Source organism: Solanum lycopersicum, chromosome 12 (genome assembly GCF_036512215.1).
Source record: "Solanum lycopersicum chromosome 12, SLM_r2.1".
Taxonomy (NCBI): Eukaryota; Viridiplantae; Streptophyta; class Magnoliopsida; order Solanales; family Solanaceae; genus Solanum; species Solanum lycopersicum.
Window position 1 is genome coordinate 68,101,470 of NC_090811.1, and position 17,301 is coordinate 68,118,770.

The window sequence follows — 17,301 nt, forward strand, 5'->3', positions numbered from 1 at the left end:
ACCTGAAAATCAACTTTGATAATTAATCTGAGAACTAAGCCGAGACCCGACGTCCGAGACTCGACCCCGACCTCTAATTCTAACTCGAGATCCAACCCTGACTCAATCTAAAATCGAAGAGTTGGGTCTCGAAGTGAGAATCATGACTTAAATTTGAAAAACATTTTCTAAAATATTTATGTCTATCAAACATAAAAAAAATTGTAAAGTATTTTTCTTCGCACCAAACTACGTCCTGAATTACTTTTAGTGAATAAGAACCTTTCATTTGTTTTTGAATATTATTTCACATTAATGGCCACATCAATTAATCCCTGCATAACATAATTAATCACAAACAATTTATGTTTCCCCATTTTCTTATTTATATTTTCATCTTAATTATCAATCATACATCACTAGTGGAAATTCCAAGATTCTAAAAATGTCTAATTAATACTACTTGAGCAAAAAAATAAATTAAAAATGGAAGTTAACATCTCAAAACAGATTTGTCAAATCATATCAATTATTTTCTTTCGAAAAAATTCTTTATTTGACAATATTTATTTAATTTCCCTTCCATTTATGTCTCTCTATATAAAATTGTACATATTTTATTCCTTCCCCTCTCAATATAGAGTTGTATTAAATTAAAGGTTTCCATATATACTATAGTTTTATTTATTTATTTTTTTCCTATCCAACTCTTTATAATAAAGTTGTTGTAACTTTTAATCTCACACTTATCTTTTTCTTCAAAATGTCTTCTTTTTTCTTTAATTTTTTTATTTTCTTCCTAGGTATTATTGAACTTGGAAATGCAAAATTTCATTTTAAAGGGCAAAAAAAATATCCAACGGTGTATGTTGATCCATCTGGACATGGCAAATTTGTAACTATTCAATCAGCCATTGATTCTATCCCTCAAAATAATCAATATTGGATCTGTATTATCATCAAACCTGGACAATATAGGTATTAATCTTGGTTTATATACTTTTTTTTTTCGAATTTGTGTTATATATACTGACAGTAAACATATGGGAAAAAATGAATTTTATCGTTAAATAACAATCTAGGTATTAGTTTAGTGTGTTGGTTTTGATTTATATAGCGTTTTACGGATTTAAGTTATGTATACTAACAATAAACATCAGCTATATATGAACTTTGTCATTAAATAATTGAAATTTATGTATTTAACTTATATATATAGTGGCACGTAGAAAAAATTGAAATTAAGTATGAACTTTATCGCTAAATAATAATATAGATAACTAATAATTATCTTGGTTTATATATTCTTTGTAGGATTTTAAGTTATATACCTGGCAATTAGCTATGAACTTTGTTGCTAAATAAAACAATATAAGTATCAATTTAGTATATTGTTATATCGATATTTTTTCGAATTTAAGTTACAATTTTTTAAAAGTGAAATCAGCTATATGAAATTCGTCGCTAAATAGCTCATAGTTAATAGTTTTTAAATTATAATCCATCTCTTAATTATTATTAAACTGTATCAGCAATGAATTTTACTGTTTAGCTATAAATAATTTATTCAATATTGAAATAGAATGATTATACTAACGTTGAAATTCAACCTATTTTTCTTGTTATAGATTTCGACTCTCTAGAAATATTACTACAGTCTTGATCAATCGATCCTTAAAGATACTATTTTTTCAAGGATTCAATATGATCACGACATCGATACAATTAGATAACATATAAAAATACATATATATATATATATATATATATATATATATATTTTGTCAGTTTATAAAACTTAAATTATTATTTTAATAACATGTTATGCTATTTTAATATGATTTTTTTTTTGTGATATTAGGGAACAAGTGAAAATCCCTAGAGAAAAGCCATATATTTATCTAAAAGGAGATAAAAATGGAGAAGTTATTGTAACTTGGGATGCTCATGGCTCAATTGATACTGATGCTACTTTTACTACTGAAGCTAATAATACAATTGTGGAAAGTATCACATTTATAGTAAGTAAAAAAAAATATTATAAAATAATTTTTAATTATATATATAAAAAAATTTGTATACGTCATTAATTCGATCCTTGTAAATTTAAATTTATCTATTCAAAAAAGATTTCGTCGTTTCTGAATAAGTTAAAAGTTATGTCTTAGTTCAATAACTAAACTCCTTTACAATTACAAAAAGAGAATTCGTATATCTCGAGTTTAATCTAAACTTATTCATTCTTTTTGAAACAGATTAATATGTTAATTTTTCTAGTATGTTTTTTTTAAAAAAGTTTTATTGTTGCAAATTATTTATTTATTTATTTATTTATTTTTAATTATCAGAATTCTTATAATTATCCTCCAAAAAGAAACAAACATCCTAGGGTGGTGGCAGTGGCAGTTGTGATTTCTGGTGACAAATGTGTATTTTATAAGTGTAAATTTCTTGGATTTCAAGATACATTATGGGATGTTCAAGGAAGACATTATTTCAAATTTTGTACCATTGAAGGAGCTGTTGATTTCATCTTTGGTAATGGTAAATCCATTTATGAGGTAACAGTGTCGTTTGTTCAGATAAATTTAACCGTTATAATACAATTGATAACTTTAGAAAAAAATCAATTAAAAATATAGACTTTATAGTAGAATAAAAATATATGTTATTATTAGTGAATGAATGTTTCAGAGAGATCTTATCGTATATACAAACAAATAACAATAAAAGACAGCTCGCTGCATTTAGTCAGAGCTTAGAGGATAGAGCTATAATATTAGGTACGGATTGAGATGAATTCAGTAGTATTTGCTTAGATTTTAAATTTTTATTCAAGAACTTTATTAACTTTGTATAAATATTTAATTGTGAACCTAGTAACTAAAATGATCGATGGATTTGATCGCGAGTTTATAATTTATAAATTTCAAATTCAACTTAGCTTTCACGTGCATAACTCCGAAAAGGCCATAACTGAGGGATGTAGTGTTAGCAGTCTATCTCAATACAATCATCAATGATTTCCATGACTCAAACCCATGACCATATATTATATGAACAGACGCGGATCTAATATTTGAAGTTTATGAATTCTAACGAACAAAAGTTAATATAAAACAATAATTGGTTCATATATCTAATATTTCTAAATATTTTAGGCATTTGTTTACCTCATTTCTTTATTTTCATTGAAGCAATCAACAATGATTTTGATAGACTACTATATAGCATATCACTTTAAAATCTTCTTATTATTTTAATGAAATTACTAAGCACTAATGTTTTGATTGTTTTATAATATTTATGCAGAATTGTACAATATCAGTAAATGCAGGAGCTTTAAATGGATTAATAGGGTATATAACAGCACATGGAAGAGAAAATGTAAATGATACAAGTGGATTTGTGTTCAAGAATTGTAATGTTATTGGAAATGGACAAATTTTCTTGGGTAGACCATGGAGACAATATGCAAGAGTTTTATTCTATGATTCATCTATGTCTAATGTCATCACTCCTCAAGGTTGGGATGTTGGAGTCTTTGGTGGCAAAGAGTAAGTTCATTTCCGGTTTAATCATCTGATACTTGATATTCACTTGCTCGACCAATTTGCATTAGTCTCATGAGTTAGGGCTACTAAACACGCCGATTTGGTCATCTGATATTTGAATTTCACTTGCTCGACTAACTTATATTAGCATCATGAGTAAGGGCTATTTAATCATCTGGTATTTGAAATTCACTTGCTCGACTAATTTACATTAGTTTCATGAGTTAGGGCTACTAAACGCATTAATTTAATCATCTGGTATTTGAAATTCACTTGCTCGATTAATTTACATTAGTGTCATGAGTTAAGGCCACGAAACGTACCGATTCAATCATCTGGTATTTAGATTTTACTTATTCGACTAATATACATTAGTGTCACGAGTTAAGGCTACTTAATGTACCGATCTAATCATCTGGTATTTGAAATTCACTTGTTCGGCTAATTTACATTAGTGTCAAGGTCAATTAATTAATTTTCTTATGCATTAATTTTTGTGTTGATTTTAATTATGTTCATTCTTTGTTTTTTGTTTATGATTTAGGAAACAATTAACATTTGCTGAGGAAAGATGCAAAGGAATGGGATCAAACACTTCAAAAAGAGTGTTATGGAAAGCAATTTTGAGCAAACATGAGTTACAACACTTAATTAGTCTATCATTCATTGATAATGAGGGTTGGATTGTCAAACAACCCTTGAATGTACTTAAATAATTTAATTAAATTATTAATCTTAGTTTTAATTATAACAAAAAAACAAGTTAATTACCTTAGCCTAGATTTTTATTTTACTTACCTATATAGTAGTCTAGCTATGAAGTCCTTTCAAGGTACTTTTTTAGCTTTAGTTCTTGAATGAAATACCGGTTACATATATATAGCAAATGATGAACCCCTTGGTCCACCTCTGGTCGAAGACTCATAAACATGTTTATCGTTTCACATTATATTAAAACACAATTTTGATCGATCTAAAGATAAATTCAAATTGGAATAAAACAATCAAGAAAATAGTCCAAAAAAATGCACAAGTTTTGCTTTTCCCAGTCTTGGTTTTACTATCACAACATAAATGTTAAAGAGCAAAATGCCTATGAATATTCCAAGTATAAGAATATACATTCTAGGTTCTCTTCTCATAAGCAATGATGGGAACATGTGAATGGTGGTTGATTAGCAAAGACGGTCACTGTTCGCGTACAAAATAGCGTTACACCCACCACTGACTCCTACCCTTCTCGACCACCACGGAGTCTATAAATGATGCGTCCTTTACTGGAATCATAACGACTTACCTCGATTTTGACTCTGTCTCCAGGCAACAACCGTATGAAATTCTTTCGTATCTTTCCAGAAATGTATCCCAGTACCACATCTGCGTTATCCAATTTGACCCTAAACATGCCATTGGGGAGAGACTCGGTAATGGAACCTTCATGAGTCCATTTTTGTTCCTGCGAGAGACATTGAATGCTGGTAGTACGTCTGGAATTGGTGGAATTGTTCTTCTTCTTCTTCGATTGTTGCTGTGTTTTAACCAAAAGACTCTTGGCTTGTTTCATTAACTCTTCCTGCTTGCTGACAAACACAGAGCGCGGCAGTGCTAATGAGTTGGAGGTTTTACAGGATGTTGGTGTTGGAGAACAAGCTGCCATTGCAGCAGTGGCAGGAGCGGGATTCCACCATGACAGAGATGCCATTTTAATAAGAGCTAGTATATGGACTCAGCAACACAGCAATCTAAAAATAGCCAAAACACAACACAGCCACATTAAAATGAGATGATTATGTATGAACATACAAAATTTGTTAAACGAGTAACTTTCTTTAGTCTTTTAGAGTGATAAGAAACTTAGAACACTACATTGGCTTTTTCCCTGAGAAACTAAGTTAAAATAGGGCAACAATATGAATATAAATCACAAATTAGACAAACACTGAACTACTCTAGGCCTTCAAACTTCAAAATGAACTGAAATTTTTTCACTTTCACCGCTTTGGCATTTTCTAAAACAAAATTTGAATAAGTTATCCATGGAACTGTATTAACAAAAATAAGATGCCGATTCGCCCTTCTATTCATTGCTTCTAACATTCGATCAAACCCAAGGATAAAATCGGTAGCTAAATTATATTCTTTCTTCTTTTTCCTCTTTTATGTCTGACTCAAGTCATCTCCTTTTCTCCTCTTCTTCTTGTCCTTCTCCAAGTACCTTCAGATCTTCCCGTCAAATCCCAATTGCCATTACAGTTGGTAGTCTACCACTCACTAACAAACTAAAAAGTTCTTTTCTTCTGCTCCTATTTCAGTCATATATACGTTTTCTTTTGGTTTCATGCTTCTATGTCCTTTTCCTCCTGCTGCTGCTGCTGCTACTTCTCTTTTTCCTCCTCCGACTCCTCCTTCCTCATCTAGCTCTATCAGCACTCTGACAGCTTCAATTTATCTCATATATTCCAACCTCCAATCACCATTGCAACCCAAAAATTCCACCCCTAACCATACTAGTGGTTTGTTAATCTCCATCCTTTTCAGTTCCCGTCTTCCTTTGTCAAATTTCAACCCCAAACACACATTAGATGGGTACTAATTGGGGAGAGAAGGAAGAAAGTAAAAGTAAAACACAAAGACAAAAAGAGAAGGCCAGAACGAAGAAGAAAAAACAATAGGAAATGAAACACACAAAATAACAGAAGTATGAAGCTTGAGACCAAAGACACCACAAAATAGTGTAAATCTAAAATATCGAAGGCCCAGGTTTAACAAATGTAAAACTATAGAAATCACAACTGAAAGACAGAAGTATCACTGCTGCTTGCTTTTTCACCTTTATTACCAATTGGCTATTGCAATAAGATTATTCTTTCTCTCATGCACCATTATCTATGTATGCGAACGTATACTTCTGAGTTTTAACTCCTCTTAATAAAGGCCGAAAATTTTTAAAAACTGATATTAACTTCTTTCTTCTTCTTTTTTGGCAAAGAGTTGTCACCTCACCATTTACTTGGAGATTCATACTCTTCTTCTTTTTTACTCATAAATCACTCAAAGGAGTGACTACTCGTCAACGAAGTGAGTTGAGAACAACGAGGTCTCATGTTCAAATAAAAACACTACCTCATTTCTTCTCACATATTCTAGCCTTATTCGGACAGAGTTACCCGGTGCCTGTTTTTCGCCTGTGATGGCACGTACCCGTGGAATTAGTCCAGGTATGCGCAAAAGCTGGCCCAGACAACACGATTATCCAAAAAAACTACTACTATCAAGTTTTCTAACATACTAATCTTAACTCATATCATTTCAAAAAGCTTAGAATTGACATACTTAAAATAATTGCAATTAATTGTTCAAAATGATACTCAAATTATCCAAATATCACAATTTCAGAACGGCAAATTAGTAAAGATACAACAAATTTTACAGAAACAGGAACTTACAACTCAATTTCGCTGCTAAATGATAAACCGGAAAGAAGTAGTATCAACTTTGCCGGAGAAGACGAGCGTCAATTCGAAACTTACAAACAAAAAAATAGGACTCTAAACCACCAATCGCCGTTGGATACACTTTTCCGGCGCCGGCGAGAGAGTGAATTTACAGTAAAATTAGTAGAGCGTTGGATAAGAGAGGGAGGAACGGACTAGAACCCAATGGATTCTCTTTATCCCTAAAAAAAATAATATCTATTTTTTTTTTTTTATAAATAATGGGTTTTAAACTTTATTTTAAAAACTTTATTTTAATTTCATGAAGCAAAATTTGGATTTATCATAAAATTAGACACAAGTATATCATAGATATTTTAAATTAATATAACAATTGGAATTTGGAGTGAAATAAGGAGAAATAATAGGAATATTTTTAATTGATAGAACTATATATTTATTAATTTAAATCATGGTTATGAATATAATTTAATTAATTAAATCTTAGTCATTAAATTTAATTTAGGTCATATGTCATTAATCAAGGCTAGAACTTGCAAATGAGGTTCCCCTTCCTCGGACTATGAGCCCGCTTAGCAAGTGAGGCACGGGACGGGGTGGATGATTATAGCGTATCATAGATCAGACTTTGCTTTTTCAGGCTCCAGACTCGAGAGGAATTATTACATATCAACAATTATGCTAAGCTCGAAAAGGACTGAAAGAACTTACATTAGTTCATGCGAGGGTGCGGGGAAGGAGCGGTAAAAAAGTAAGGAGGCGTGAAAAGATACCGCATTGTGATATAAACAACCTACTCAAATACAAACATTATTACTTGGCGATTGTTTCCACAGCTCAAATCGGTGACATACATAACCAGCTTGAAAGATGACAACAAAACCAAAACTTAATAGGAAAAGGAACAAAAAGAGCAAAACACAGATATTAGAAACCAACAGATTCTCATTTCTCATTATTTCCTGTAAATATTGCTATTTGAGGTATATAAGTATTACTATCCATCTCTTCTACCACTCTCAGGTCTTGATACTATCGTTAACGCGTTCATAACCAAGAATCACAAACAATCTTTGATCTGATCACACAAACTCTCGGATACTGCTACCTCGATATCATTGCTACAGAAGGACATCGACAACTCTGTTATCTCCAGCGTCTTCAAATATTGTTTTCCAGAAGCTGAACTTAAGGTTGAACAATATGTTTCATCAATTCAAGTCACACTGAGAAGTGTCCTCTCTTCACTTGTGTTACGTGCCCCTCCTTGAACGCCTTTGCTGTAGAAGAGGGAAAAAAGGGAATGGACTATTTGACGTTGTGTGTGGGAACGCTCAAATAAACTTTGGTGTTCTTGAAGTCGTCCAGGAGGGGATTATATCCATCTTTAGTTCTCGTCTTTGTTGGGAGACCAAATTCTTCCATAAATGCTGCTGTGTCGAGCTATAACAAATATTTCCATGAATGAATATCAACCAGCAAAAAATACAAAAGGAGAACTTTGGTGTCTCACAGATGAAGGATAGGAGTTACCGAAAGAGTACGTCTTTTCTTTCCCCGCTTCAATGGCTCGCCATCTTTTTGCTGCTTCATCCACCCAGAGCAGTAATGATCCATCTGTTCCAAGAGCAAGAAATCTGTTGGAAAGAATATGTCGGCGTCCCCCTGCAAATAGAAATATATACATATAAAGTATAAACCATTGCGGCCAAGTGCAGATGTTACTACACAACAGATATTCAAAGTTTTACATATTCAGGATGAGAAGCATAATGATTAAATATTGAATTCACAAGTCCTACATAAGTTGAAAAGAAAATTATTTAGATAACAACCGAACAACTCTATCTGGAAAGGGCTAGGACGGACAGAGGGGAACACAGAAAGATTAAGTGGATTAAAATCACTTTCGCAAGCAAAAAAGTTCCTAACATGTTTTCCCATCAGTCTATGAATTATGACCATAGTAGAGAAGGGTGATACGAAAAACAAAAGTAATCTATTTGCTGGAGTGGAAGTCCATCAAGCAAATACCTCGTATAAACAACATTCATGAAAAAATCCAGGGAGAAATACAAAAGATAAGGATCAGATCACCTTTGCGTCCAAATAACTGTTGTAATCAAAGCTACTGCCATCTTTCTGCATTTAATATGAAAACAGTAAATGAATTTTAGAGATGTCGGTTAACTTATTATTATAAAAATGCATAAACTAATAAAGGAAAAAGAAAACTAAAAGCAAGCTCTTGCCTCTAGGATGACAAAGGATTATCCCATAAGACATTTTGCGCGAAATGAGGCAAGTGCCAGAAATAATATCATCTGAAATGCATGTTTTGCTCTAGGACACATCGATAGACCAGACCAGCATATTGATGTAGATGTATTGCTAAAACCAAGTTTGCTCCAAAGGTTTTATTCTATTAGTAAGGGCGTAGCTTGTGATGTGTGGGCTCACTTCTTTCCCTAGAGAGACATATCCTCCACAAATTTTTACCTTTTGATGCATATCTATAGATCGTTCATATTTTAACTTTAGACATGGAAAAGTTGCTACTGAAATTTTATTCATTATGAAGAGAACAGTAAGGTCCCCATCCTGGCGAGCATAAGTATCTTCCCCAAATATGGAGTATTCAAGACTTAATTATTTTCTCTTCTAGACATAAATTGTGGAGGTGGAAAAGCTAATTATGTGAATCAGTGGCTAAGAAGCGCAAGTAATATTTTAACCAACATACAGCAATATTTAGTTGCTCAAATTTCCTTTTCTCTTCTTTCTAGTTTCCTGATTTTCTCCCCTTCAAGGTTCCATCAATTTCTCCAATCCGAGTAAGGCACAGTTTAACTGCATTTTAGCCTAACAGTTTAACAACGAATGCAGACATTTGCTTCATTTGAAAACCCACTGCAGTCCTCCAACCACTATCATCCAAAAAATGACACCATTGTTTCATTTGACAAACTAATTTGACTAAGATGTTTTAATTGTACGAGTATAATGTAAGATCAAAAGAGGCTACAAAGAAGCACAGAAAGTAGACGGGATAAAGAGAAAAAATGGAATGTACCTTGGTTGAAACCAGTGGAGCTCTTTCACCAGGTATTTTAACATCAGGTAGATAACTGAAATCGGAAGCGATTAAAGACATCTTCGGTAAAGCTCCATGTAAAACTTCTAGAAGTTTCTGAATTTTAGGAAGTAGTACTGCATGAGTATATGATATTTTTTACCAAGCATGAGCATTAAATATGTCAAACTAAGCTGACAAAAGAGCTCAATCAACACTGCAGAATTATTACCAAGCAACCAGTGGGAAGCCAACACCATCTTGGCTTAGGAAGGACTTTTGCCCAAATATTTTTCATGGCTGAACTAACCCTGCTCCCGCCCGTTGTAGCATCAGGCATATCTATGATTTCCATGCAAGATTTGATTAAGGAGTCTTCAATTGGCCTATACAACTCTGAGAGTTCTCCCCTGTTAAAAGAAGACAAACATGTGTTTTAGCATTATAGACAGATTGACAATCTTGCTCAGCCATTAGGCCTTCTACTAATGAACAAAATCGCCAATCCAAAATAATTCAGCATCAAGCTCAATCCAGCTATAAAGCAAACTTATCTTCTCTTACTCTTCGTGTGAATGGAGTGTGGAGTGGCATAAGAGATCCTTATGACAAAAAACCAATACTTACTGCTACTTCTATTAGTTTCAGGATTTATCAATCAAAGGGCAAGGGACCATTCCATAAATATGTATCTAGAAAGTCCATCTCAATATTTTCCCTCAATAATCCCTTCTATGCAGAGAGGAGATAAAACTCTACGAATGAAAGACCAACCACCCAAAGAGAAGAAGGAAAAAAGAGGGACACATAAGACATCTCAAGACACAGTAAACAATTAATTTCATTAATAGCACATAAGGTAAACATAAAACTCGGATGACCTACATGCATGGATGATCACACAGAGCAAGTGTTGTAGATAACTATGCTTGTGAAAATACTACTTTCCTAGCAACATTCTTGAGGCTATCCATCCACCTATACTATTGAAAAAACATCTCAATCAAAAATGTAAAAAAAAATAAGATAATTCCAGAGCACAGCATCAATAAGTCATTTCAAAAGTACAAAGTGAATTACCCTTGTTTTCTTTCAACCCACACTTCCATCCATGGAGATGTTTGATTCTCAGAGTAAATGAGATCATGAGGAAGATTGTCAAGCACCTAAAAGATTACTCAATCATTAATAAGCACAAGGAATAAAGTTGATGGTTCAATATCTACTTTATAGATATATACTACTTATTTAGGCCAGAAAATTACTCTTTCCGAGTACACAACCTTTCGGGCTCACAGTTTAATGGGGTATTGCAAAATCCAAAATACATGATTTGTGATTACATTCTTGTATGATTTGCAAAGTGTTCATTACAAGCATGCCATATCTTTGTTATTGCATTGTAAGAGAGCAGACAACTTCCACCAACTAGTTAATTTCTTTCATCATATTGAGCTTAATAAACCACCGAGTAAGAAAGTAAGACAGTCAATTTCAATACACAAGTAATTTACCATACTTTCCTAAGAAGATTAAAAATAGAAGAATAGACAAGGTAGGAGAACTTTTGAGGGCTAGAAAAAGATTTTCTACATCTGAGAAATAGCCTCTTATTCTTAATTTTTGGTTCACCCATGTAATCTTTGTCCTAATAAAAGATTGGGTGACATTTGTAGAGAACCACATATTTTGAAGGTTCTCTACTATTTGGTACGTGGCTTGTATACGGGAGTTTTTCCCACATTAACAAAATTATTTACCTTATTACAAAAAATAAGAATTAAGAAAATATCCATACCTCTAGCATGATAACCCAACACGGTTGTTCATTCACATCTCCTGCTTCATCAAGAAAACTTCTTTTAGTGTGCAGAATAGGTTAATCTTTAGAAACCAAACAAACAGAATTTCAATCCACATGAATAGGATCAATGAGCCAGAATGTACTTACATGTATATCATTTATGACAATGCAACTTAAGCTGTTAATCATAATTTGTTTGTTTATTCTATCAAGAAGCCACTAAGCAATAGTGCAAAATAAAGAACAGGATCAGATAATTTACAGCATCATACCCCAACCGTTCCTGTCAGTAGCATCACGATGCTCAACTCTAAATTTTGATAAGTGGCTATCAACTTCGCCAACAGTTTGAATCTGTTTTGCTGCAAGTGAGGAACTGATTTCAACTGAACTGCACTCAAGAGAAGATGGGCTTTAGTATTTCTTTAAGGATTGATTGAATGAAGCACCTGTGGAGAAATAAGTATAAAAGGAGTAGCATTATATGCTGCACCAGTATTCTTCTCTGAAGACCACAGCGAGAATCTAAGTATTTAACCCTAAGACCGTTAATGGACTAGCAGGTGTAGCACAAGACCTTTATAAGCCCTTTTGGATGCCCTAAAGCTCTTTAAACAATTTTTTTCCTTCACTTTATTTCATGCATAATTTGGAAGAATTTTTTACTCTGTAACTCTAAACCATGCCACAACAAGTTCATGATGTGTAGCACTCTCAATTAGGAAGGGTAGAAGGAGCATTATCACATACGTGTAGCTGATATTATCATAAACTCTTGTCGGTGCATTTAACTTTATGTAATCCAGGATGCCTTTTGCACAAGTTCCTGATCCACCACCTATTTCATATATCTACACCCAAAAAACTGACGGTCAACATGTAAAGCAAGTGAAGGATTTCTCAATATAGTAAAATTTAAGATGAATATGTACAGAGCATGTATATTAGTAAGCTTCAGTGGACAATGTAAAGATCATAATGCAGCTTTTTATGTTCTGTTCTTTCAATATTAGGAACTTACTTTAAGTGGAACAGATAGGTTTGTAGTACGCAAAATGGATTCAGCTATCCCATGTGCATACCAGGGCTGCAGAAAATTCCATATGGCATGAGTTCACTACTAAAATAGTAAACAACAAAAAGTTTGTGAAAAAGAAAGATTCATACAGATGAAAATTTTGGTTACCTCAACTAAACTGTCTTAAAATGAGAATGAACCTTTTTCAGCACTGATATACCCTCAACATAAATCTATATTTACCAAACTATCAAAACAATATGGACAAGAAGTAACTGCACGCATTGTCGACAACACATCCACTATCAAAGTCTCTTGTTCTCTATCTCTGTTTTGTGATTATTGTTTTTTCTTTCTTTTTTTACATTTTGATTAAATGAGACTGGTAAACTTAATTAAGGCTCTCATAATAAATATTAAAAGTTTGTTATCTAAATATCTCAAACTATTTATCCTACTTAAATAATACCAAGTATAAAGTGAATGTTACATGATCTTTTTTCATGATGAGATGCTCAAAACAATTCTGGAAAGCTTTACCAATTACAAACTGCTTCTATAATACTAGCAAAAGAGTTGCCAACCACAAACTGCTATTATCCGGAAGTACTTTTTTTGTATTCCATTTGACAAAAAGTTGTTGCCAGAACAAGCAATTTTTTTAGAAGATTGGCAAACAGGCTCTTAAAGTGGTGAGTGGTGAGTGGTGTGCAACTACATTTTGAAAACAAGATAGAGAAGAGGAAAGAAAAGTCGTCATAAATTGATTATTGAGTCTTAATACAAGTAAAACAAGGTAATAATTGTTTTGTTACCTTTAAGCACAGAAATTTCTAGTAGAACCTATGAAATATCCTACATAATATTCTATGATCAAGTTCATTAAATCTACGCTCATTTTAAGATATAACTTTATTAATTCTGTTGATTTTCAACAGGCCTCAAACTCAAGGAGACAATAAAGGTTGACTTTGTAAGTGAAAACTGAATAATCAACTCAAATATGCCAAAAGTGTTTACTGTTTCGTAACATGGCACAGACATTGTTGTGCAACTTCTAATGTGGTCCTCCTTGAATAAATAGGGATAGTTGACTTAATAGGTCAATAGACAAAGACTCTTAACTAGACATGCAGAGCTGATTTGACAGGTCAGTTGACATAGAATGACATACCAGTCCTAGATGAACGTGGTATGTACTGTGGTATAAAGGGCCCCAAGAGTAACAGAAGAGAATGTAATGGAGGAGATTGATGCCAAAGCGGTCACCGGGAAAAAAAGTCATACTCGACCAGTCATCATAAAGAGACAAGACTAGTAAAATAATGAGAATACAGGAAAACTTCAGCCAGCAGACACCTAGGTAGGCAGAAACTACTTAAGTCCCTACAAAGCTAGGCTCCAATACAATATGAAGCAAGATAAAAAAAGGAGAAAAAACTCTGGCAGAGAACTACTTAAGTCCTTACCAAGCTAGGCTCCAATACAATATGAAGCAAGAAAAGAGAGAGAGGACTCTCCCAGAGTTGATAATATACAAAAGTGACTTCTCAAATGGGACTATAGAAGCATTAGTTTACCATAAGATAAGTACTTATTCTCTACTCATGATAAGATAAATATTTTTCCCAAGACTATCCTAGGAGGTAGTCTACATCATTTTCTCATATATAATTTACAATCACATTTAGAAGGATAAAAAACAATAATATTACCTTAAAAAGCTCCACTGGAGTAAACCATGAGACATCACTCTGCTTGTAAATCTTATCCAAATGTTTCATGTATGCTTTCCTACCTAAAACATTCATATTTTCCATCTTGTAAGGACTATAATACATTTACTGATTAAAAAATGACATATACTTTTAGATTGCACAATCATGCAGCTGAAAGCATCATAACATTTCACATCTCCTGCTTCCTTAGTTTTATAAATTCCCTATAATTACTGTCTAACTGAGGAAATTGTTGGAGAAGTTTGAGGAATAGTTGTTCAGGGCTGTCACACACACTCTTGAAAGTTCTTTTTTTCAATAGGAACCATATGCCACAAAAATTGGACAAATATAGGTGAATCATTATATTTGATTAAAATTCAAAATGTCAATCATATAATACTTGATTTTTAAGTCCAGCAGTTCAATCTTGAAAGACCGAAGTTTGAAGCATTTCAGTTCATATTAAAGAAAAATCTGCTTATGTGAGCTTCATAATAGCATACTCGGTAATCCTAAGCTCTTATAAACTATGACTGATGCTATGTGAATTGCACCTGAATAAAACTAAATTGATACAACAGATTATATATCAGACTCCAGCTAATTTTTGACTTCTTGAGGCATAGTTTTTGATTGATTCCGCTTCATATAAAACTGTCATTGATTGATTGATTGCTCTCCAACTAATTCAGGATTGTATTTGAGGTGTGATACTGAGAACTTATGTAGTAACACAATTCAACGAATCCCTATTAAGTCATCGCAGTAAAGTAAAACAGTCCCCAATTACCTTCAAACCGATTGAACTTAATGCTACTATCCAGAACTCCAACTGATGCTGATTTCTGGGAGAAATACCCGACATTTGGATCATACAATGCCTTGTGAATAAAATCTCTAACCTTCACATCACCGAAGAACATAAAAATAAGCCAATAAATCAAGGAAAAACTAAAATGGTGTGTTTGGTATGCCATATTAAATGGTTCCTTAACGAAATCATTTTCCACTATTGGTTAACTTGAACACCGAAAAGTACTTTCACCAAGACATTTTTTTTTCACAAACAGTTCAAAATTAAGTCTTGGATCATATAATGCCTAGTGAATAACATATCTAACTTTCACATTACCAAGGAACACAAAAATAAGCAATAAATCAAGAAAAAACTAAAAGGGTGTGTTTGGTATATGCCATAAAAAAGTTTTCTTGAAATGGCTCCTCTACAAATCTGTTTTTTTACCAAGAACACTTTTTTTTCACAAATTATGAGCAAAGTTACTTCCTTTCATTAAATATCTTGAAGAAAATGAAACCATTATCCAAAAATTGAATCTTTTTTTAGCATACCAAATACACATATACTACAAAGAAAGAGATTTAGAGAACTTACAAGAATTGGGGTGTCCCCAACAATGTGAGTAGAGAACAAAGCTGAAGATGGCTGACCCAAGAACTCAAATGGTATCACTGAACACAACACAACACAAAATCATTAAAAAATTTCAGAAATTAATGAAAATTAGTGTACAAAGCAAAAAAGAGAAAAAATCAACCTCTGTGTCTGTGAAACAGGGAGAAGAGATTTCGTGAAGAAGCCATAAACACTTTTGATTTTGTAGATTTTTGAGTTTCAGATTTGAAGGGGGTTTTGTTCTTCAAAGGGTTTAAGAATTCATTTTTGTTTTTCTCATTTTTTTAATCTTTTTTGTTTATTTTATGATCGAGTTGTTTATGCTAGCTTTCGCACACTTAACTAATTTAATTGAATATCTATCATCTCCCACACATATATATGTGTATATATATATATAGGTAACTCTATTCATCAATTATTGTCGTTTCATATTATTTGATTTATCTTTAAAAAAATTTTAGTTAAATATGTATTTTATTAAACTATTTTTATTAATTAATTTTTTAAAATTCCAAATTTAACTAATATTTTTATGATTTTTGTTTTATGTAGTAATTTAATACTAGGGATAATATAAATGAAAAAACACTCTTAATTTGTTTAAAGGATGAATTTAAAACAAAAAATATATATTTGATATAAGAGTCAAGTAAAATGATACGATAAAATAAAAATTTAGTGATAAATTATTATTTAATTTTAAAACTAGATAAATACAAATAAATATCCTTTTTGATATAATAAATAAGTAAAGGTTTGAAAAAAAATATATAAAACTTCTATTTTGATAAAGATAATGAAATTATCTGCGGAATATTTTATGCAACATCTTTCAAATAATTAAATTCGTATGTTAAATTTAAGATACGATAAATTTAAAATTATTATAATATAAATATATATAAAAAATATAAATTAAATAACGATATCAAAATGAAATATCCGCTTAATTTCTCCAATTTTGAGTCCACAATCAATTTGTCCATGTTGATGCCCACTCAAACCAACCCATGTACCTATCTATTTCAACTTGAATTATTTTTAAGAACTTTAACATAAGTTTCACAAATAGGATATATAACTATTATTTGAAGAGTTGAAAAAAAAATATTCTCATAATACTCTTTTTTTTTGTCAAATTATAGGCAGACAAAAAATATTAAGCCATTAAGCCTCAAGCTTGATATTATTAAGTTAAGTAATTGTGTAATGGGAACTTTACTTAAAAGACAAAAATGTAACAATTTAGTCAATTAAATAATCTTTCAATTAAATTTACA

At 32.0% G+C, this 17,301-nt stretch overlaps 3 protein-coding genes across 3 annotated transcripts; 1 reads left to right on the forward strand and 2 right to left on the reverse strand.

The window, feature by feature from the left end:
- Positions 1-694: 694 nt before the first annotated feature.
- LOC101262904 (pectin methylesterase) lies at positions 695-4,445 on the forward strand. Its single transcript, XM_004252949.5, has 5 exons — positions 695-957; positions 1,841-2,000; positions 2,328-2,540; positions 3,292-3,536; positions 4,078-4,445. Exons 1-5 carry the CDS (start codon positions 743-745, stop codon positions 4,247-4,249), a joined length of 1,005 nt encoding a protein of 334 aa, XP_004252997.1. The 5' UTR covers positions 695-742; the 3' UTR covers positions 4,250-4,445.
- Positions 4,446-4,507: 62 nt separating this feature from the next.
- On the reverse strand, positions 4,508-7,196 carry INFA (translation initiation factor IF1). Its single transcript, NM_001247644.2, has 2 exons — positions 6,980-7,196; positions 4,508-5,275 (listed from the first exon to the last, which is right to left on the reverse strand). Exon 2 carries the CDS (start codon positions 5,233-5,235, stop codon positions 4,765-4,767), a length of 471 nt encoding a protein of 156 aa, NP_001234573.1. The 5' UTR covers positions 5,236-5,275; positions 6,980-7,196; the 3' UTR covers positions 4,508-4,764.
- Positions 7,197-7,750: 554 nt separating this feature from the next.
- LOC101262603 (protein arginine methyltransferase NDUFAF7 homolog, mitochondrial) lies at positions 7,751-16,385 on the reverse strand. The gene is made up of 14 exons (XM_004252948.5): positions 16,161-16,385; positions 15,998-16,074; positions 15,395-15,506; positions 14,599-14,681; positions 12,887-12,952; positions 12,616-12,716; positions 12,138-12,256; positions 11,860-11,900; positions 11,142-11,227; positions 10,294-10,471; positions 10,062-10,178; positions 9,086-9,130; positions 8,522-8,653; positions 7,751-8,431 (listed from the first exon to the last, which is right to left on the reverse strand). The coding sequence occupies exons 1-14, from the start codon at positions 16,204-16,206 to the stop codon at positions 8,297-8,299; spliced, it is 1,338 nt and encodes a 445-aa protein (XP_004252996.1). The 5' UTR covers positions 16,207-16,385; the 3' UTR covers positions 7,751-8,296.
- Positions 16,386-17,301: the final 916 nt, after the last annotated feature.